The following is a 23,494-nucleotide window of genomic DNA, read 5'->3' as shown; positions in this document are numbered from 1 at the left end:
TCCTATATGACCTCACACCTGAAGCTAGAATCCTCAGTAACAAGACTTTCATAGCCAAAAAGAGGAAAAAAAATGGAGGAATCAAGAAACACAACTGTTCATAAAAAGATAATTAACAATTGAACTGTTTTAAACCAATTACAACAATGGAACTTGCAAACAACAAACACACAAAACTCGATCATTCCCTAGAGAACTAGGGAATGTCAGAGGTAGAGACAGAAAAGAGTAGTAATGACGAGCAGAGGCGTTCCCCAAACAAGAATCCCCCCAAAAATTAGGGAGGGTGTCTGGACTGATCCTTGGTACTACAGGAACGAAAATTAGCAGGTGAGGAATAATTTTCTTTTCCCTGTACGTACCAGGATCAGTCCAGACGGTGGGATGTACCAAAGCTTCCCTACTACGGGTGGGCCTTGGAAAGCCCTGCTCGAATGACACTATCTCCGAAAGATCCGAAGACAGGAGCACGTATGTTCAGACGATAGTGCTTGGAAAAGGTATGCAGTGACTTCCAGGTAGCCGCTCTACAGATCTCTTGCGCAGATACTGACATACTCTCCGCCCAAGAGGCCGCTTGAGCCCTTACAGAATGAGCCTTAACAGCTAACGGTGGTTTGTCTTCCAGCCGTTATGTACGCCGAGACTATCGCACCCTTCAACCAACGGGCGATAGTAGCCTTGGAAGCCATACAACCCTTCCTAGGCCCTGACCAAAGGACAAACAAGTGGTCTGAGAGTCGAAAATCATTTGTAGATGCTAGATACTGCAAAAGACACCGCTTGACATCCAAGGAACGCAGATGTCTAGAGTCCTCCGAAGAGAAAGAAGGCAATTCGACCGACTGGTTGAGATGAAAAGGAGAGACTACCTTTGGTAGAAAGGAAGGCACCGTGCGTAAAGATACTCCGCAGTCCGTGAAACGGAGATACGGTTCCCTACAGGACAGCGCCTGGAGTTCTGAAATGCGATGCGCTGAAGTAATAGCCACCAGGAAAATAGACTTAAGCGTAAGATCCTTTATGGTGGACGACCGTAGAGGCTCGAATGGTGGATCCCCCAGTACCTTGAGTACCAAGTTGAGACTCCATGAAGGACAGAGTGGTCTGATCGGAGGCTTCAATTGTCGTACTCCCCGAAGGAAGCGTAGAACATCCGGATGCGCCGAGAGAAGCGAGTCCTTTCCATTATGGAGAAGCGCTCCCAAGGCAGCCACCTGTACCCTAATGGAGTTGTAGGCGAGACCCATCTCCAAACCTGACTGCAAAAAGTCAAGAATCTGTGCGACCGAAGCTTTACTCGGAATAAGAGAGCGCGAAACACACCAATCCTCAAAAACCTTCCAGACTCTTACATAAGTAACCGAAGTAGAAGACTTACGAGCTCGTAGAAGAGTGGAAATCACAGCCTCCGGGTATCCCCGACGCCTGAATCTACGCCTCTCAAAAGCCAGGCCGCAAGACAGAAGCGATCCGCCGCTTCGAAAAATATGGGCCCCTGCCTGAGAAGCCGTGGGAGATGACCGAGCCGGATCGGGCCGTCATGAGAGAGGTGTAGAAGATCCCCGAACCACGGACGACGAGGCCATTCCGGAGCTACCAGGATCACCGGACCCGGATGGGTCTCTATCCGCCTTAACACCTTCCCCACCAGAGGCCACGGTGGGAAGACATACAGAAGAATCCGGTGTGGCCATGGCAGGACTAGCGCATCGACCCCTTCTGCGCCGTGTTCCCTTCTGCGACTGAAGAAGCGTGGTGCCTTTGCGTTTGCCGCTGTGGCCATGAGATCCAAGCGAGGCTTGCCCCAACGATGTTCTATCAGGGACATCGCAGCCATGGAGAGTTCCCACTCCTCGGGATCCAGACGCTGATGGCTGAGAAAGTCTGCCTGTACGTTGTCGATGCCTGCTATGTGAGAGGCTGATATGCGGAGTAAGTTGAGCTCTGCCCAACGCATCAACTTCTCCGCTTCCCACGCTACAAGGCGACTCTTTGTGCCTCCCTGGCGATTGATGTAAGATACTGTTGTTGCATTGTCGGACAGAATCCGAACCGCCCTTTGACGAACCATCGGGAAGAAACCCTGGAGAGCAAGACGAACTGCCCTGGTCTCCAGACGATTGATGGACCACTTCCTTTGTTCTTCTGTCCAAGTTCCTTGGATGGAACTTAAGTGGCAGACCGCCCCCCATCCGGTGAGGCTGGCGTCCGTGGTGATTACTACCCAGTCCGGAGTCTCCAGGGACACTCCCCGAGCTAAGTGACGAGGGTCTAACCACCAATGGAAACTGAGACGAGTCACCGCCGGGATTGGAAGTACTGTTCGATAATCCCCTGAAGCCGGTTTCCAACGAGACAGCAAGGCCCACTGAAGAGGCCGAAGATGAGCGAAGGCCCACGGAACCAGGTCGATTGTGGACGCCATAGTCCCTAGCACCTGAAGATAATCCCAGGCTGTGGGTTCTGGGAGGGATGAGAATCGTCGAATCTGCGCACGCAACGTCTGTGCCCGTTCCGGTTTCAGAAAAACCTTGCCCACTTTTGTGTTGAAATGAGCTCCCAGAAAATTCAGCGTCTGCGAGGGTGTGAGATGACTCTTGTCGAGATTGATGATCCAGCCTAGTGATCGTAGAAGAGAAACCACACGGTTCACGGCTTGTACACCCTGCAGTTGAGACTTTGACCGAATGAGCCAGTCGTCGAGATATGGGTGAACTAAGATCCCTTCCTTGCGGAGAGCAGCTGCAACTACCACCATCACCTTCGTGAAGACACGTGGTGCCGTGGCGAGGCCAAAAGGTAAGGCTTGGAACTGAAAGTGCTGACCTAGAATCTTGAAGCGTAAATACTTCTGGAAATCCGGATGAATAGGAATATGAAGATATGCCTCCATCAAATCCAGAGATGCAAGGAATTCCCCTTGATGAACCGCAGCTAGGACCGAGCGTAAGGTTTCCATGCAAAAACGCGGGACCCGTAGCGCCCTGTTGATGGTCTTGAGGTCCAAAATGGGACGGAAATTGCCCTCCTTCTTGGGTACTACGAAATATATTGAGTAATGACCTCGTCCCAGATTGGAGGCTGATACTGGCTTTATTGCTCCTAAAGCTAGCAGCCGATCGAGGGTCTGCCGAACAGCTTTTTGTTTGTGGGAAGACCCGCATGGGGAGTAGAGGAACCTGTCCCTGGGGGAGTGGACAAAATCCAATGCGTAACCGTTCTTTAGAATGTCCAGAACCCACTGATCCGATGTGATGTGGACCCACTCCTTGTAGAAAAGAGAGAGACGACCCCCTACCCTCGGGATCGTCTCGTGGGTCCATCTGGCATCATTGGGCTGGTTTGGTGGAAGAGCGAGGTCCAGCCGGTTCCTTACCGGATCTGCGCCCACGAAAGGACCGGTTCCAAGTCTGAGAACGAGAGGAGGGATACCGAGGAGTTTGCTGTTGCCTAGAAGTTCTTGCTCGATGCTGGGTACGAGTCCGATTTCTAGAGAAGCTGAAAGACCTGGTAGAGCGAGGTCTGTCTTCTGGAAGTTTATGCACCGCGTTTTCATTAAGAGACTTAATGATTTGGTCCAAATCTTCCCCAAAAAGGAATTTGCCTTTAAAAGGCAGGGATCCCAGTCGAGCTTTGGAAGAAGAATCAGCCGACCAGTTGCGGAGCCACAGAAGACGACGAGCCGAGACCGCTGCCACCATGGAGCGAGACAAGACCCGGAGAAGGTCATATAGGGCATCTGCCCCATAAGCCAGCCCCGACTCTAACCTGTCCGCCTGTTGAGCCTCGGAATCCGGGAGATCCTGCAAGGTGAGTAGTTGTTGTACCCAACGCAGTCCTGCTCTCTGAGCTAAGGCAGTGCAAATAGCCGCTCTGACCCCAAGTGCGGAAACTTCGAAGATCCTCTTCAGATAAACCTCCAGCTTCCTGTCTTGAAGATCCTTCAAAGCAGTACCGCCTGTAACTGGAATGGTAGTACTCTTAGTTACTGCTGAAACCGCCGAATCCACCGCTGGGACCTTAAGCAATTCGAGAAAATCCATAGGGAGAGGATAGAGCTTATCCATAGCTCTGCTTACTTTAAGAGAAGCCTCCGGAGCATCCCACTCCCTAGAAATCAACTGTAAGAAACTGGGATGTGTGGGAAAAGCCTTGGCCAGCGGGCGAAGGCCTGCCAGAAGGGGTTCCCCCTGTTTTACCTTAGGATCCGGAGTAGAAGGGTCCGGGGGAGGATCAATGTCCATCTCTTGGAGAATATGAGGAATGAGTCCCTCCAACTCCTCAGCCTGAAAAATCCTAAGGACCCGTGGATCGTCGCCCTCCATTTGGACCGACACACTGGGATCATTCCCAGTTGGGTCCTGAGAGGGGTCCACTTGTGGACTTAAATTAGAACCGCTTGAAGGTCCTGCGGGAGTCCTAGAGGGAGCCTGTGAAGCCCCTGACTGCTGAAGCGGTCCCGTCGAAGGCCCCCCTAAGGAAACATCCAAACGTGGCAGTTTAGCTGGCGTAGGTGCCAAGAGAGGTCCCAGGGGCTGACTGCTTTGCAGAAAAGCCCGGTGCATAAGCACCACAAACTCCGGTGAAAAACCGGGGAGTCCCGGGGGAAAACCACCCGGAACATTTGTAGTCGACTGACTGTCATTCTTTTCAGACCGGGGAGCCAAAACGGGGGGAGGCGGCAAAAGCGAGCCCCCTGCATCCTCTTCTGAACCGTCGGCTTCCTCATCTGAAAATAAAATGGCCGCCGTTCCCGCGCTCAGCGGGAACGGAGCTTGCCGCAGTTGAAAAGAGCTCTCTTCAGAGAGAGTTCCTGTGCCATCCCCAGCTTGAACTTCGGCTCCTTCCACCGGGATACAAGCGGAACAAAGCCCCTCAGAAAGGCGACTGGTTTGTCGACCGCACGAGGAACAGGTCGACGTGCGCGGCATAGCAGCTGTGAGGGGAGGCAGGAACGGGCGGCGCGCCAAAAAATGAAAAACAATTCCCCCTTAGAATTAGCGCTCTTCTCTGCCTTAAAAAGTCCTCGGCTCCCTGTAAAACCAAAGGAGCTGCCGGGGAATGAACCTCCCGGCAGCTAGCAGCCCCGGGGAATGGACTTCGCGGGGCCGCAAGGTAGAGATACACGGGAGCGGGGGGGGGGGGGGGGGGAGGAGGGGAGCTCTATCAGTGCCACTGACGGTCAACCCTGAGAAAAAAGAAAATGCTGCCCTCCAGTGCCAGTAAGAAACGGCAAGAGGTGAGGTCCTGAAATAAAAAATTGAGGAGAAAAATCACACTTACCCCCAAAACGGACCCTCAAGAAGAGAAACAGAAAAAGGAGAGAGAAGACTGAAAGCAAGTCCCTCCCCTTGCAGGACAGCCACTGAAGTAGCCGTCACCAGGTTTTGTCAGAGAAAATTCTCTATCTAAACTTAAATAATATAAAACTTCTTTTTTTTTTTTTTTTTTTTTAATTTTCTTGATTCCTCAGAGACAGGAAGGCCTAAACCTAATAACCTGTGCTGGGGACTAGCCAGTCCCCTGCTCACATCTGCTGGAGTCAGAAGATACTGAGGATTCTAGCTTCAGGTGTGAGGTCATATAGGACCTCCCCCTCTCGAGCTTTTGTTCTGACTCCATCTGCTGGACAGGGGACATAACCCACCGTCTGGACTGATCCTGGTACGTACAGGGAATATGCTATTTTTACGCATGTGCGATATGTATTGTTTACAGGAACATTGGTATATAAAAATTAAAAATAAATAAATAAATGTATCTGAAAATTACCTCAATTTTTTGAGCACTTTTTTTAAACACAAATTTTAGATGTAAATAGTAATTTGATGTCTGGTGCAAGGTTTTTTGGCTGTGTATCAGAAGTACATTTAATTAAAGTGAACAGTGTAAAAGCCTACAAAGAATTAAACGAGCTTTGAAATTTATATAATAAGATGAGGACGCTGAGGATCATGGCAATATGATGCTGGATTCTAGCTATGTTTTTTTGTGAGATTTCAGTTACAGTTCTCAGGACAACATTCCAGCTATTTTATTTTAAATGTACTTCTTTCCCAGCTTTCTTTCTGGGCAGCCACATCTAGCTGCAAGCCTTTGCGCTCCTTAATATTTAAGTAGTTTCCCAAGGAAACTACTTAAGAGTTTACAGCCAGAATGTTACTCAGCTATTTCTGGTCCAAGCAAGAGGTAAGTAAATGTGAGAGAAAATCTGTCTAAAGAGAAGAGTACAAGATAATTGAATTATTAATGTATATGAAAGATGCACAAATGCAGAGTAGCCAGGGTTGACCCCCTGATTATTGGTGCTACTGCTCTCAAGTTTTAACCCTGTGCTACTTAATCCCTTTTTTGTATAGATTCTATGAACATGCCTCTGTGATGTCATTAACTAGTATGCAGCAATCAGCTCTGCTCCCTATAGGACTGATTTTCAAAAGCATTCGCTCACTTAAAACTGGGTCTTACATGTGTAAATGCACTTTACTTGTGTAAGTGGGCTTTTGGAAATTGCTATAATATATACCGTTGAATTATCCATAGGATATTCATGTGTAAGTGCACTTTACGCACTTAAATGTTTTTAAAAATGCTACGATAGTATGTTACATTTACCATATGTAACTCCTTTTTAAATTTTTCTCTTTGTAACACAATTGAGTGGTTAGAGATGATCTGTTGCACCACTGCCCTTCCTGTTCTATTTCAAAAACAAAAAGCAGCAAGGCTTTCAAGAGGGTAACGATTTGTTTCTGTTTCCTTTTTCTCAGCATGGTTTTATGGAGCTACAACTTACAGCTTCCAGAAAGGAAAATTGGTTCTTACCTGCTAATTTTTGTTCCTGTAGTACCACGGATCAGCCCAAACTCCTGGGTTTATGCATCCCTGCCAGCAGATGGAGACGGAGAAAGGTTTACTGACACTGCTTGATAAGCCCTAGTACCACCTGCAGTTCCTTAGTATTGATCTGTACCCAAGTAATAAAAAACAGTTGCAAAAACCAAACTAATGAAAACCTTCTTAAACTATACCAACAAAATGGTCTTCCGTAATAATAAAAAAAAAAAAACCAGCTGGGCGAGAGAATCTCCAGCTCCTTAAATCGGGCGGGTTCTGGACTGATCCGTGGTACTACAGGAACGAAATTAGCAGGTAAGAACTAATTTTCCTTTCCCTGTACATACACGGATCAGTCCAGACTCCTGGGATGTACCAAAGTCCCTAATGAGGGTGGGACCTGGAGAGTCCCACTCTCAGAACACTCTTGCCAAAGGAAGGAGAACCTGAATCTCCCACATCCAAACGATAGTGTTGGGCAAAGGTATGTAGTGACTTCCAAGTTGTTGCCCTGCAAGTCTCCTGAGATACCAGCTGAGTCATATTCGTGGACTTTCTTGTGGCTTGCAAATAAGGTGGTTATAACAGTTTCAGGATAACCTCTACTCCTTAACCTTCACCTCTCAAAAGCCATTGCACTAGACAAAAATGAGTAGCCTGGTCGGAAAATATGGGGTCCTGATGAAGGAGACCCTGCAAATGCCCAAAGTGAATCGGTCCATCCACTGCTAGGTTGACACGGATGCCGCAGCCACTCTGGAGCAACCAATGCCACCTCTCTGCGATGTTTCTGTATGCGATGCAACACCTTGCCCACTAACGGATCTGGGTGGGGGAGACAGAGAAGGACTTCTTGCGGCCAAGGCAGAAGTAGCACGTCGATGCCTTCGGCCCCTTGCCGATGTCTCCGACTGAAGAAAGGAAACCCTTTGGCATTTTGACGAGTCGTCATGAGATGCACATGAGGAGACCCCCCACCAATCTCGAATTAGTTGCATCGCGGAATCTGATAATTCCCACACGACAAGGTCTAACAGAGTTCGACTCAACTCAAGAAGTCCACCTGAACGTTTGAGACCCTGGCTATGTGGGATGCAGCTATGCGCTCCAGGTGACATTCCGCCCAAAGAATCAACTATTGTGCCTCCCGAGCTACTGCTAGGCTCTTGGTTCTGCCCTGCTGATTGATATAAGCCACTGTGGTTGCATTGTCTGAAAGAATCCTTATTGACTGACCTTGGACTAAAGGCAGAAATTCCTGCAAGGCTAAATGGACTGCCCTGGTTTCTAACCAGTTGATAGACCAAGTACCCTGAACCGAGTGCTGCTGACAAACTGCTCCCCATCCACAGAGACTGGCATCGATAGTAGCTATTACCCAATCCAGAACCTCAAGGTCCACCTCTCGAACGAGACTGGAAGTCTGAAACCACCAGGAAAGGCTCTCTTGCTTCGCCCTCAAGGGTCAACGGCATTTGAAATTCCTCAGATATCGGTTGCCAACAAGCCAAAAGCACCCTCTGCAAGGGTCTCAGATGGGAAAATGCCCATGGCACCAACTCCAGGGTGGAAGTCATCGAGCTCAGGACCTGCAAATAATCCCAGACCTTAGGAACACGTAATTGCAACAACTGGCGAACCTGACTCTGCAGTTTCAATACTCTCTCCTCTGAAAGAAACATTTTGCCAACCAAGGTGTTGAACCAAGCACCCAGATACTCCAAAGATTGTGTCGGGATGAAATGACTCTCTGCCACGTTCACTACCCAACCGATGGACTGGAGAAGATCGAGAACCTTGTGAACCGATTGGCGACAAAGGGCTTCTGACTTCGCTCTGATAAGCCAGTCGTCCAGATATGGGTGCACCAGAACACCTTCCCGCCACAGCGCCGCTGCTACTACCATTATCACCTTGGTGAAAGTACACGTGGCTGAGGCTAGACCGAAAGGAAGGGCCTGAAACTGAAAATGCTGTACCAGAATCATGAAATGGAAAAAACACTGCGAGTCTGGATGGTTGGAAATGTGGAAATAGGCCTGAGTGAGATCCGGCAAGCGAAGCCAGAAACTCTCATTTGCGAACCGCCGCTATCACTGTCCGCAAGGTCTCCATCCAGAAGTGTAGCACCTTGAGCGCTGCATTTACCTTTTTCAAATAGAGAATCGGACGAAACGTGCCCTCCTTCTTTGGGACCACAAAATAGATGGAATATCTTCCCTTGCGAACTTCTGCCGAGGGAACTGGAATTACCGCGTTCCCATATGTTGGGGGCGATCTAGGGTCTCCCATACCGCTGACTACTTGCTCACGGGACCGCAGGGGGAAATTAGAAATGGTTCGAGAACAGGCCAAGCAAATTCTAAAGCATAGCCATCTCTGATCACACTGAGAACCCACTGGTCCTGTGTAACTCTGGTCCACTCGTAATAGAACTGAGTCAGGAAACCTCCTATAATAGGGATGACGGCGTGGACCAGCCTCACCTCATTGCGAGGACTTACCTCCGGCCGTAGACTCTCCAGCAGTACCTCAGAATGGCCTCCAGCACCCTGAAAGGACTGTCTTAGGACTGGCCCAGAGGAGAGAACTGCCTCTGAGAACTAGGCATGGCCCTTGAGGGTCTAGATCTCCTATTGGAGCGAAACAGAGACCGCACCTGAAAAAATGTTTTGGCCTTAGGCTTATCGTCAGGTAACCGGAACGCCTTATTCTCTCCAAGAGACTGCATTAGCTGCTTAAGATACTCCCCATATAAGAGGCGACCTTTGAAGGGAAGTGAGCCTAACTGTGCTTTGGAAGAGACATCCGCGGCCCAGTTACGCAACCAAAGTAATCTTCTGGCCGCCAAAGCCGAAGCCATTACCCTAGAGGAGGTACGCACCAAATCATAAAGTGCATCCGCCCCATAAGCCACAATTGCCTCAATCCATTCAGCCTTGTCTGCGCCCTCCCCCGACTTGGGCAGGCTCTCCTGCAACTGTTGGACCCAGTGGAGGCACGCACGCTGCATAAAACTAAACTAGAAAAATAGCAACTCTCAAGCCCAATGCTGAGACCTCAAAAATCTGCTTGAGATGGATCTACAATTTGTGATCCTGAACGTCTTTCAAAATCGCGGAATCTATCACCGGGATAATCGTTTGCTTGGTGACTGCGGAAACCGCAGCATCCACCTTAGGGAGAGCAAAAAGTTCCAATGCCTGCTCTGGCACCAGATAAATCTTTGACATGGCCCTCCCCACACCTTGAGACCGGAAACAGAAAACCTCTATTCCGCCTCCACCAATTTCTTCACTAATATGTGGTATGGAAAAGCTGTAGGAGGGCTGCGCATACCATCTAAAATGGGATCTGTCCCCTCCAAATCAGACTCGGCTGAAGGATTTTAACCCTCAGGACATGATAGGTGAAAGGCATTAAAGCCTCAAATTCGTCCTTCCGAAAAAGGTGAACCACCTTCGGGTCATCCCCCTCAGGGCCTGAGGTGAGCAAACTGTCCCCTGGGTCTGGCCCTATGGTCCCCAGGTCAACAAAGACATGCTGATCAGGGTTCTCCCCAGGGTCCCCAGGAACCTCAAGCATAACGTCTGACTCCTCCTGACCCATACCCGAAGGAGGAGGAGGACAGAGCAGCTGCTGGACCTGGGAGGTTTAACTGAGCCTGGAGCCATGCTGCCTGGGGACCCCCAAAAGGGCTTTTGGCCTGGCGGACAGGCAGGGTCCTGGAAAACTGAGCCCTGCACTCTGCTTGTTGCCTTGCCAAATAGGCATCATGCAGCAACAGGACAAAATCCGGAGAAAAAGGCCGCAGCTGGTCTGCCCCACCCTGCAGGGAGCTGGGAACTAGCAACCTATGGCTTACTTCCTCTGCCCCATCCCCCCCCCCCCCCCCGATCGAGGCCAGAGTTGGAGCAGGCCAGGGACAGGCATTAGGGTTTATCAAGCAGTGTCAGTGAAACTTTCTCCGTTTCCATCTGCTGGCAGGGATGCATAAACCCAGGAGTCTGGACTGATCTGGGTACATACAAGGAATATCCTTTTATCATCTCTTACATAATCCCTTCTGGGATTAAGGGAGAAAGATGCAGCTCCCCTTTAAAGAAACTTTCCATGCTGTTCCTTGGGCACATTCAATATTGCAGTAAGACTGAAAATGGGTTCTCATTCTCACAGAGACTGTGCTGCATCAGAAAGAGACCTGCCAAAAAACTCCAGCACTGGGCAGGAGTCTTCTGCTTTGGGAGATCATTTTGTGTTATCCCACACAAGATTGGGAAATTCCCACCTATCGCAAGAGACATGGGAGGCAGGCTGAAGCAGTTCTCAGGCTGTGGCATCACGTCACTGAGCTGACTGGTGGGTGGAAGGCCAAGGGGTAGAGCAGATATTGGGGAAAACCGTAGTGGGAAGCAGATGCTGGGAAGGGAGCCAAGCCACAGAGGGAGTAGAAACTGGAGAAGAGGAGCTGCATATACTCAACAGGGGAGGCAAGTAACAAGTGAGAGCAAATGTTGTGAAAGGAGGGGGTGGGGCTATGTGGTGGTGGGCAAGAATCAGGGGACAGATGCTGGGGAAGGAAGAGGGATAAAGCAGAGGCCAGGTGGTGGGAAAGAAAAGTGGGAAGAGGCAGGGAATAGTTGCTGAGTGGAAGGGGGAGACTAGTGAATGGATACTGGGGAAGAGAGAGTTAAAGAGTTAGTGGAGGCAAGAAGTAAGAATGGGAAATAAGACATGGATGAGGGATGATGTGGCAGTGGAGAGAATAGAAGAAAAATGAAACAAAGGGAGCGTCATGGTAAGGATGCTGAGGAAGAGGAAAGGAAGAGAAAAGGGCAGAAGCTGGGGGGGGGGGGGGGGGAGGTAAGGAGCAGATGGGGTAGAGAGGAGAGATATGGAGGGTTGGTGGAGGCCAGGGGGTAAGAAATGTAGAGAGATAGGAAAGGAGAAATAATAGAGATGAGGTGGAAGAATAGAATAGAGGACGGGAATGAGAATTGAAGGAAAGAGTATAGGGGAGGAAGAATGTGTAGGAAGGAAAAAGAAAGCAGGAGAAAGTGTTAAAATATTAACCTAAACACTAAGAAGGAAGAGTGAGAACAGAAACAGAGAAGAAAAAGGGAGGCGGCAGAGATGGAATTAAGAGAAGATGAAGAATAAGCAGAGATAAAAAGAAATCAAGCTGCAGTCACAGGTTGGAAAATTATTTAACTATGGCAAGAATTTCCTGCCTTATTTTTCCTCTGTTAGGTAGGTAGTCCAAAGCAAAGGACTCCCAGAGGTAGGGGAAATGGCTATCACACGTCTGTCATATTCATCCCTATTTGGGGTAATATAAGGCTATTTTCTTGGGAGGGCTGAGCTGGGGTTGAGGGGCCCTACACTATAGGTTATACTGCATGCTGAAAATCTCCCTTCAGTGTAAGGTGTGCCATATAAATCACTTTTAGCAGGTGAATTTACTCATCAGTTTCTCACATGCTACTTATTAGACATACATTTTGGTTGTGTGCCCAGAACACACATTTTCTGCAATAGATTTATTCTTAGCACTGTTCATCCAAGAGCACAATATAAACATGTACAGAAGTATTACTAAGAAACTTACTATTTTGCTCTTCTCCCAGAGCAACCAATGTTTCAAGGACTTTGAGTCCCTCCTGGACTGCTGAAAGTTCTGGGGTGCTAGCTGGTCTTTTCTTCTCTACTGCTTTTAGATTCTCAACCAATATGGGTGCCAAGGAATGGATATACGGCGTGGAGAGGGCACGGTTTGAGTGTTGAAACACAGAAAGCAGCAGCTGGTAACATTTTGCTTGGACCTAATCAAGATAAATATAAGACAGTCATTCTGGATTCTATTTCTTAAGTCCATTACGATAGACACACCACATCATCATGTGTGAACTAAATACATTAGAAGTTTCTGATTCAAAACAGACAGATCTGTAACTCTGTTATATTAGACACTAGTGAACATAATATTGCAAGAGGTCTACTTCTCAATTCTTCCACAGAAATATCAAGAACAAACGCCTCCAAGCTATGGGGACACTCTGAAAACTAGGAAAAGACAGCAATAGTATTTATTGTATTTTTAGTTAATTCTGCTGGCAGTTAAAACTAAAATCATGTCTATTTTAGAGATCTTTTCTTCATTCTTGTTTAATTTAGCATGCTATTTTTTAAAATCAGAATTCCATTTATCATTCTTATTTATGTATGCATTTTAGATTTAACTCATGCCTTTTCATTGGTAGCTCAATGCAAGTTACAATCAGGTACAGTAGATATTTCCCTGTCCCCAGCTCGCAAGGAGTGTCAGCAGGACCTCAATCCTGGCTTCCCTGATTCTCAGCCTACTGCTTTGATCTGAACACTGCACAAGCAGCTGGAGAGTTGATTCAAGAAAGGAGATGTCTTAATAAAGGGCTTGGTCATTATAAATAGATGCATGTCTTATTACAAAACTAGTATAAAAATATAGAAAATATATTGGGAGGGCAAACAGACAGAAAGGAGACCTGGGAATGAAACAAAGAAGAAATAAAGCCCAGAAATAGACAGGGTGATATTTTGTGGAACCTTGCTGCCCTATAACAATTTGCACCAAAAAAGCTTTGTCCTGACTCTTCCAGATACAATGCCCCTTGGTACTCCTCAACCTTACACTCAATGAAAACCAAACTTCGCCAACTAGAGCATCGTTGGTGGAAAAATCCCTTAATAGAAAGAAAAAACACCTACTTTGCATACTTGCATAAATACAAGAAACAAATTGATTTGGTTAAAAAATCCCACTATGCCCAGAAAATACAAAACGCCAATGACAACAATAAAGTGCTTTTCAATATTGTAAAATCACTCACCTCAACAAAAAATGATTTTTCTGACCATATCTCTAGCTCCTTTTGTAATGACATTGCAACTTAAATTAGAGATTTTATCTTTAAAGTATCTTCTAAATTTAGTCACTTGCCAATCCCAACCAACAACCATCTCCTGCCTATCTATTCTTGGTCTGATTCTGCCCTGTCAATACTAAAACCATAACTCACATTCTCTCAAAAAGAAAAATATGCAATAGGCTTTTTAACCCTTATCCTGGTCGATTACTAAGAGATATTCATGAAATTATCTCACCACCCCTGACTCATTTAGTCACTCTCCCTCTGACTAATGGTATTTTTCCTCCTTCTTTAAAACAAATGTCTTTTCTACCAATTCCAAAAAAGAAAATAATTGATCCAACTAACCTAACAAATTATTGACCAATTGCCTCACCGACCACTCCTGCAAAAGTAATTGAATCCGTAGTCTTACATCAACTGAGCAATTATATTGAAGAAAAAGGAAAATTAGTTCTTACCTGTTAATTTTCGTTCCTGTAGTACCACGGATCAGTCCAGACTGTGGGTTGAGCCTCCTTTCCAGCAGGTGGAGACAGACTAAAACTGAAAGGAGATCCTATATGAGGACAGAGCCTATCCTGTGACCCTTCAGTATAACCATTGTCAAAGCAGAAAATAACATAACCAGAATAGGATCAAGCAAGTAACCATAAAGCTCAATGGAGCAACTGTAGAACACTGTAGAAAACATGGTATGACAAACAGCTCTTGCATATACTTTGTATTTAAACGACCAAGGCTTCTGGTGTAATTGCTCAGTATTCTTGCACAAAAATGAAGTATTAGAATCTGCAAATCTGTAAGAAACAAGCTTCGAGAGGACAGAAAGAAAGACAGACAGGGAAGGGCGTCTGGACTGATCTGTGGTACTACAGGAACAAAAGTTAACAGGTAAAAACTAATTTTCCTTTCCCTGTATGTACCCGGATCAGTCCAGACTGTGGGATGTACCAAAGCTTCCCTAAACCGGGTGGGACCGAGACAGTCCCTCTCGAAGGACTTGCCGCCCAAAGAAACCAAAAACCGGAGCTTGCACATCCAGACGATAGTGTCGAGCAAACGTATGCAAGGATGTCCATGTGGCGGCCCTGAAAATCTCCTTCGGAGAGACCGATTGACTCTCTGCCCAGGAAGTAGCCTGTGAACGTAACGAATGAGCCTTTAGACCCTCAGGAACCACCCGACCTTGGCAAAGATAGGCCGAGGAGATCGCTTCTTTCAACCACCGCGCAGTAGTGGTCTTAGAAGCCGGCTTACCCCTATTAGGCCCACTCCAGAGGACAAAAAGATGGTCCAAGACCCGAAAGTCGTTTGTAACCTGGAGATAGCGAAGTAGAACTCGTTTGGCATCCAGCTTACGGAGATTACCCCAGGCATACCCGCAATCTCCTCTGGGGAAAACGCAAGGAGTTCTACCGACTGGCTGACATGGAAATTGGAAACAACCTTTGGCAAAAAGAAGGGAGCGTCTTGAGGGATACCCCTGAATCGGAAAAGCGCAAAAAGGGTTCCCGACAGGACAACGCTTGGAACTCAGATCTGTCGAGCGGAGGAGATAGAGAGCAGAAAGTCAGCCTTGAGCATAAGATCTTTTAACGTAACGCTATGGAGGGGTTCGAACGGAGCAGCACAGAGGGCTCGAAGAACCAGGTTAAGAGTCCACGACGGGCAAGTGGTGCGAGAAGGCGGACGTAGGTGTTTGACGCCTTCAAGAATTGAAACACATCCGGGTGGCCCGCTAAGGAATGACCTTCTACCCGACCCAGGAAAGAGCCGAGAGTGGAGACTTGCATGCGCAGAGAACTGAAGGAAAGGCCCTTGGAAAGATCCTTCTGAAGGAAAGAAAGAACCAACGAGACCTGGGGCGGAGCCCCGTAACCTTCCAGATATGCACGTAAGCCAGAGAAGTCGACTGAAGGTGGAGATGACCTCCTCCTTATAGCCCTTATGCCTTAGGCATCGCCATTCAAAAGCCAGGCATCTAGACAGAAGCGATCGGCCTGGTCGACAAATACGGGCCCCCGCTGAAGAAGCCGAGGAAGGTGGCCTAGCCGCAGAGGTCTGTCCGTCGCTAGGTTGATGAGATCCGCGAACCATGGCCTGCACGGCCATTCGGGTGCTACCAGAACTACGGGTCCCCGGTAGAGCTCTATTCTTCTGAGAAATTTTCCCACCAGGGGCTACGGGGGGGAACACATACAGAAGGACGTCTGCCGGCCAAGGGAGAGCCAGAGCATCCACGCCCTCCAAGCCGTGCTCCCTCCAGCGGCTAAAGAACCGATTTGCATTGGCATTGCGCAAGGTCGTCATGAGGTCCAGCAACAATCAGATCCATGGCCGCATCCGAGAGCTCCCACTCCCCCGGATCGAGTGATTGACAACTGAGGAAATCGGCCTGAACATTCACCTTGCTCGCGATGTGGGAGGCCGCCAGGCACTGCAGATGTCGTTCCGCCCATGTGAAGAGTCGGCTGGCGTCTAGGGCCACCAGGGGACTGCAGGTGCCCCCTTGGCGATTGTAAGCCACGGTGGTGGAGTTGTCGGACAGTACCCTGACCGCCTTGCCTTGGATCAGGGGGAGAAACTCCTGAAGAGCCAAGCGAACCGCCCGAGTCACCAACCGAATGATGTGCCAGAGCGACTGAATTGGCGACCAGATCCCCTGGGTGGACTGGGAGAGACAGACCGCATCCCAGCCCGAAAGACTGGCATCCATGGTTACTATCGTCCACTGCGGAGCTTGGAGAGGCATTCCCTGGAGCAGATGAGGAAGCGAAAGCCACCACTGCAAGTCGGCGACTGTAGAGTCCAAGAACGGGAGGACTACGTGAAACTGTTCCAACACCGGCTGCCAGCGGGATAGCAAAGCCTTCTGTAACAGTCGCATATGAGCAAAGGCCCAGGGGACTAGGTCGATGGTGGAAGCCATGGATCCCAAGACCTGCAGGCAGTCCCAGGCCGTTGGGAGAGGCAACAAAATCAGATTCTGAATCTGGTCGATTAGCTTGAGAGCCTGCGCACGAGGCAAGAAGATCTTGCCCATTCGGGTGTCAAAGTGGTTCTCCCAGGAACTCTAACTCCTGGGAGGGCTAAAGGTTGCTCTTGGAGAAATTCACGATCCACCCGAGAGATGAGAGGAGGGCTAACCCGCGATCCAACGCTTGTCGGCAAAGAGTCGCCTGCTTGGCTCTGAAGAGCCAGTCGTCCCAGTAGGGGTGAACAAGAAAGCCTTCCTGGCGAAGGGCCGCCTTCACCACCACCAAGACCTTGGTAAAGGTACGAGGCGCGGTCGCTAGGCCAAAGGGGAGTGCCCGAAACAAAGTCCCGGTTCAGGATGTGGAAGCAAAGATACTTCTGGTAATTGCGGTGAATCAGAATATGGAAGTACGCCTCTGTCAGATCGAGCGAGGCGAGGAACTCTCCGGGGCGAACCACCGCAATGACCGTTCACAAGGTTTCCATGCGGAAAAGTGGGATCTTGAGGGCCTGGTTGACTCTTTTGAGGTCTAAGAGCGGGCGAAAGGATACGTCCACCTTGGGGACCATGAAGTAGATAGAATACTGGCTTGCGCCGAGCTCCTTCTCTGTAACCGGGACCACTGCTCCCAGACTCAGCAGCCTGGCGAGAGATTGCTCCACCGCCTCCCTCTTGGAACGCCTGCATGGGGAGAATAGAAAAAGATCCGGCAGGTCGCAGACAAGTACAAAGGCATACCCGTCTCTGATAGCGTCGAGGACCCACTGGTCCGACATGATTTTGACCCATTCCTTGAAAAAAAGGGAGAGGTGGCCACCTAGAAAGGGGACCGAGGAATGAGGCAACTGAACTTAATTGTGTGGTAGGCTTGGGGGTGGAGCGCACGGGCTGGCCCTCGTGAAAGGGCCGCCGCCCATGAAAAGGCTGTGACCAAGACTGAGACAGAGAAGAATAACCCCTCGAGGAGCCACCCCGTCCGCGTGGGGTATACCGTCTCTGACCCCGGAAACGAGGACGAGAGGGTGTGAAGGAGCGGGATGGTTTGAGACAGTCCTCCGGGAGCTCATGGACCTCAATTTCCCCTAAAGAATCCATAAGCTACTCAAGGTTCTCACCAAATAGCAGCTTACCTTTGAAAGGCAACGTGCCTAACCGGGCTTTGGAGGACGGGTTGGCCGACCAATTGTGTATCCAGAGGAGTCATCAGGCGAACACCGCCGAGGCCATCGCCTTCACCTGGACGCAGAGGAGGTTGTAGAGAGCAGCCGCCCCATAAGTGACGACGGCTTCCAGACGCACAGCCTGCTCCGCCTCTGCCGACGGGAGGTCTTGGGTGCAGAGTAACTGTTGAACCCACCTGAGACCTGCCCGCAGCATGAGACTGCTGCAGATAGATAGTCGCCCGGACCCCTAGAGCCAGGACTTCAAAGATGCGTTTCATGTGTGCCTCGAGCTTGCGGTCCTGTCCGTCCTTCAGTGCAGTCGATCCCTACACCGGGATCGTGGTGTGCTTGGTGACCGCAGAGACGGAGGAGTGCACGGAGGGATTTTTCAGGATTTCCAAATATTCCTCTGGGAGGGGGTAGAGTTAGTCCATGGCACGCCCCACCCGGAGTGCTGCCTCAGGAGCCTCCCATTCCCGCAGGAGCAAGAGCTTGTGCATGGGATGAAAAGGGGAAGCGCTCGGAGTCCTGAGTCCCTCTAGGACCAGGTCCATATCTTTAGGCAAAGAGGCTGTAAGGGTATCCGTGGGGGGCCCCTCCAACCCCAATTCCTGGGATCGTCTCCCTCCATAAGGGGAAGGTACCCACTTCATCCAGAATGGCGTCAGGATCCGGAAGTACTGGGTCCGCCAGGGGGTCAGGGAGGGGGGGCACCCTCAGGACCACCCACACCTTAAGTGACCCCTGGGGCTCCGCAGCCAGGCCACCAGTCAATGGCACGGAGCAGGGAATTTTTGCCGGGAGGGGAACCTTCCTCCTCCTCCTGCAGGCTGGCTAAGAGTTATGCAGGAGGAGAACAAATTCAGCTGAAACAATGGGTCCTGGATTTCCCGGGGGGGTGTCAGGGATCCCAGCCTGGGGGGCCGCAGGGCTCAAATTGGGGGGAGAATCAGAAAAAAAAAAAAATCAGCCCCCCAGCCCCAGGCAGCTCCGAAAACGGAGCCGCTGAAAAATCCAAGATGGCCACCGTTCCCGGGGTTTGCCGACCCGGGAACGGCCTGGCCATGCTCTGGGGACGCGATCCTCGGACTAAATTTGCCTATCCTGCCGAGGGGGGGCCTTCTCCACCCGGCAGGCAGGCAGAGCAAAGCCCCTCCCGCGAAATTCGCGAGGAGGGGAGTCCACAGGAGAGGCAGGCTGCCTGCTGCGGCATAGAGCCACTCTGAAGAAATAAAGCTGAGAGAGAGAGGAAAAAAAAAGCTGTGAGTGACAGCCTGCAGGCCCGGAGTGAAGCAGGGTGGAAACCTGCTGACTCCTGCCTCTCTGGCTGCCGGTTTGATCCCCTGAGGAACCCAAGGAAGAGAAAAGGGTTGTACTGCTGCAAAGAAAAGGGTAAAGTATAAACTTTAAACCTTTAATTAAATCTTTTATTATTAATATATTTTTTTTTCCAGAGACTGAGCACAGCAGCGGGGTCCGAAGCCCCTCAAGGCAGCCGGGGGGGGGGGACGGACACGAGAATTGGACCACCAGACTCGGTCCCCACACCAGGAAGCACCACGGACTCAGGCTATGCTCCGCACAAGGGACGAAGCCCCCCTGAGTCCGGCAACAGCCAGGAGACGGTACAGTCTCCTGAACAGAAAAAAAGGACTAACTACTGTGGGTTTTTTTTTTTCTTTTTTTTTGAAAAAAAAGAGTCAATCAAAAATAAGATAGAAGTACTTGTGTGATCCAAGAAAGAAGAAAAAGAAGAAAGAACGGCTATCTAGCCGAAATCAGGAGACCGAAGGGTGAGCTGATCCACCTGCTGGAGACAGACAAATACTGAGGGGTCACAGGATAGGCTCTGTCCTCATATAGGATATCCTTTCAGTTTTAGTCTGTCTCCACCTGCTGGAAAGGAGGTTCAACCCACAGTCTGGACTGATCCGGGTACGTACAGGGAATAGCATATTACACCCAAACCAACATGGTTTCCACAAGGGACACAGCACTGAGCCCCTCCTTTCATCTTTCGACTCAATAATCTGAGGTTTTGACTCTTAACAGACTACATTCTTATATTTCTTGACATTTCTGCAGCCTTTGATACTCTGGATCACAATATTCTTTGTTCAAATCTTCAAAATATTGGCATTAATGGTAAAGTGCTCCAATGGTTCAATTCTTTTCTGTCCCACAGACCACAATAATCAACCTTGGACACCATCACTCAAACTGATATTTCACAGATTCCAGAGTTCCTCAAGGTTCTGCCCTTTCTGCATCTTTATTTAATATATATCTGTTACCACTATGTCACCTCCTATCTGGCCTCAACCTAAATTTCAAAATTTACACCAACATACAATTTATTCTACCATATAAGGTCCTGGAACCACACCTTTTCATTAGCCTCTCTATATCTGAAAACAATAAATACATAGTTATCGCATAATTGTCTTACTCTGAACACTGCAAAAACTGAAATAATACATTTATCCACTATCCCAAATTCCTCCTGTGCCCCTCCCTCCAAACTTATTTTTGAAAACTGCTCCATTCCCATTCGATCACAAGCTCACAACTTAGGTGTCTATATTGACTAAATTATATGTCCATCAATATCTCTACAAAAACTTCATTTTATCAAATTAATCTACTGAAAAAACTCAAACCCCTCCTCTTCCCAAACGATTTCCATTCCGTACTTCAAGCTCTTGTTTTGACTGGTCTAGATTACTTTAACTCCCTCTTATCTGGGCCTTCCAGATTACATCCTACAATTTCTTCAATTGATTCAAAACTGTGCTGCTAGACTACTAACTAATACCCCTCGCAAAGAACACATCACCACAGTCCTGAACCAGTTACTCTGGCCACCCGTTCACCAATTTATTCAATAGAAAACCCTAATGATAGTCCACAACCTATTACATAATATGCAGCATCTGGCTATGTTCATCTTTGTGTTTCTACCAACCTCCACGTAACCTACGCTCAGCAGATAAAAATTATTTACAACTTCCAACCATAAAAACTGCTAGACTAGACCTCACCCGCAAACATACCTTTTCTGTAGCAGGCCCGATTCTTTAGAACTCATTACCTATTTTATTCACCAATTCATCTCAAAAAACGAATTTTAAAAAGCTGTAAAAGCTTATGTATTTTCACTTGCCTTCCTTGACTCCAAAACATCAATCTCAAGAAGACAAACGTATCCTCCTCCCTCTTGTCCTCCCAATGTTTATTGTTTGTGCTTTTACTTACTATGTTTTATTGTATGCTTTGCTTATTTTAGTTCTATTTCCACTGATTATGTATGTATTTTAACTGTAAACCGCTTAGATCTGCATTTTGCCTGTATAGGCGGTACAGAAAAACTTCAAAATAAGAGTTCATTTAAACCTTCAGTTGCTATGCACCTCTCTTCGGGAAAAGAAAAATCCAAAATTATTCCCTTTTGCTATTTACATAAAGTGGTAGAACTAGCACAGTGGCTAGGGCTGATGTCTTGACAACTGGCATAACCATTCACAAGTTTTAAATTTACGTTAATCCCACCCTTTTGTGTATATGCTATCATGTATCCATTATATCGCACACTTAAAATCTTAAACAATACATTGAAATACTGCTTCCAGGGACTAAAAACTGCTTGCATTTGGCAGTGTGCATTGTTACCGTGATCAATCACCGTGTGCCAACAAACACAAAGGCACTTAAGGCAAGCACAAGAGAGGCTGCTGTTAGGATGAAAGTTTGGATTCTTTTATTTCAGCTCTATAGTGCACTGGATTTCTTTATGAAACCACTTAGCACTCACATTTGACTCCCAAATCATTCCTGCATTTTCAATTTATGAGGATCCAATGAAGGAAAAACACCTGCCAAGTACAGACTCCCGCTGAATCCAGCCAGAGAAGGCAGCAGGGATGGGGAAAAGAAGTGAAATAAGGGAAACAATAGCAGCAGTCCATGTTACTGCAGTTTTAAGAGCAAAGGTCCTCAGGAATAAAACAGATCAACATTCAAAGTTTACCTTCATTGAAAATAGACAAATTTGGATGTTCCAGCATAACTATTTTCATTTATTAACTGCTGCCACTAAAGGCTGCTAACCTTTGCCTCATCTTCATTTAGCAACAAGAAAAAGGCACATTCACATGAATCCATACTGATGGAAAGAGCCATCAGTGCACTTCTAGAAACAAGAGCCACTGCAATAAACCAGTGTAGAGACTCCTAGGTCTCCAGTAGATTCGGGAAACTGCTTGACACTTTTTTCGTTTGTGAGGAAGTTTTCAACCCTTCTTTATAAACATAAAAACTTGCTTCTTCCAGTACCAGTTCTTTCCCCAAGAGAGGTCCACTTGAGGAGTTCAAAGTGACAGACGAGGCAAGATCTTTGGAGACCTATCATTGGCTGGGATTTTGAAGATAACTCTCGTGGACCTCAGATACATTTTTTTCTCATATCTAGAATTTCCCTGCCCAACTGGGAAACTTACATTTTCACTCATGAGGGGTAAGCCTCAGAAGCCTGTACCAGGGACATATAAATAGAGAGAAGGAAGAGGAATCCGAAATGTGAAGAAACCAATTTGAACACAGATGCGATTTGGAACAGCTTTACTCAAAGTAACTGGACTTTATTTAATTTGAAGAAATCACAGTAAACTGATTTTAACACACTTAAAATCTGTCTGTGATAGTGATGCAGGGACCCGTCTGATCCCTGCATCACTATCATAGCAAGAGGTTTAGTAACATTCACGAGAAGGAGATTCCACTTACAGGCCTGGGCTCTAAATGACATTCTTCCTCCCAGTAGAGAGAACCCACCCCAGGGCAACAGGGACTGGTGACAGTGAACGACGTGGAGTTAGCCAGGGATTGTATTATATATTTTTTTTATGGTTCTATCCACATTTAGCATATACACTGAATTGGGTTACACAGCTCCACTGTGAAAGAACTGCTTGAATTTCATCTCACTTCTCACAGGGACACATTTATTATGGCTTTAAAGGGAAATAGAGGAAAGATAGTGTCAGGTTGCTTAAAGTAAATGTGGAAAGGTTATTATTAGGAGATTCTCTTTGCTAGTGTAAAGATGTTGCTTACCCAGGGGTCACTGGAGTTTAGTGCACTTTTAAATCTTCTCACGCATCCATCCTGTAATGACTGGACACCTATCACTTCTGCACTCGCAGACCAAAGGAAGAGGACAATGGCAGTAAGCATGCTCACTTCATCCAAAGTGGGTTTGGTGTCCTCTGATTAAGAAAAAAAATGTAGATTGATTTTTTAACCAACTATTAACAGTAAGTAGTACAGATTCAATGACAGAATACTGACTGGATAGATTTAGGTGGATATTCAGCAGCACTTTTCACCAGACAAGTGCAGCTGAATAAACAGATAAAGATAACCAAGTGATGCTACCTAATTATGTTTAGCCACCCTGGAGCTGCTGAACATTGATTTCTCTTTCTCGCTCTCTATATATATATATGAATATTATACATACATTAGAGATCTGTTGTCTATGAGTTTTCTCTATGTAGTTGTAGATAATAGTGGGCTGGAACAGAATTTTTGTTTTCCTTAAGAGA

At 47.7% G+C, this 23,494-nt stretch overlaps 1 protein-coding gene across 1 annotated transcript in view; it reads right to left on the bottom strand.

Moving 5' to 3' along the window:
- HEATR5B (HEAT repeat containing 5B) overlaps nucleotides 1-23,494 on the bottom strand; it is a 571,627-nt gene that overhangs the window by 22,955 nt on the left and 525,178 nt on the right. The window contains 2 exon segments of the mRNA XM_029594411.1: nucleotides 12,449-12,662; nucleotides 23,004-23,155. Coding sequence (XP_029450271.1) covers nucleotides 12,449-12,662; nucleotides 23,004-23,155 — 366 coding nt within the window.

Source organism: Rhinatrema bivittatum, chromosome 3 (assembly GCF_901001135.1).
Source record: "Rhinatrema bivittatum chromosome 3, aRhiBiv1.1, whole genome shotgun sequence".
NCBI classification, from domain to species: Eukaryota; Metazoa; Chordata; class Amphibia; order Gymnophiona; family Rhinatrematidae; genus Rhinatrema; species Rhinatrema bivittatum.
The sequence above is the reverse complement of the archived record's forward strand: the minus strand, read 5'-3'. Positions and strand labels throughout refer to the sequence as shown.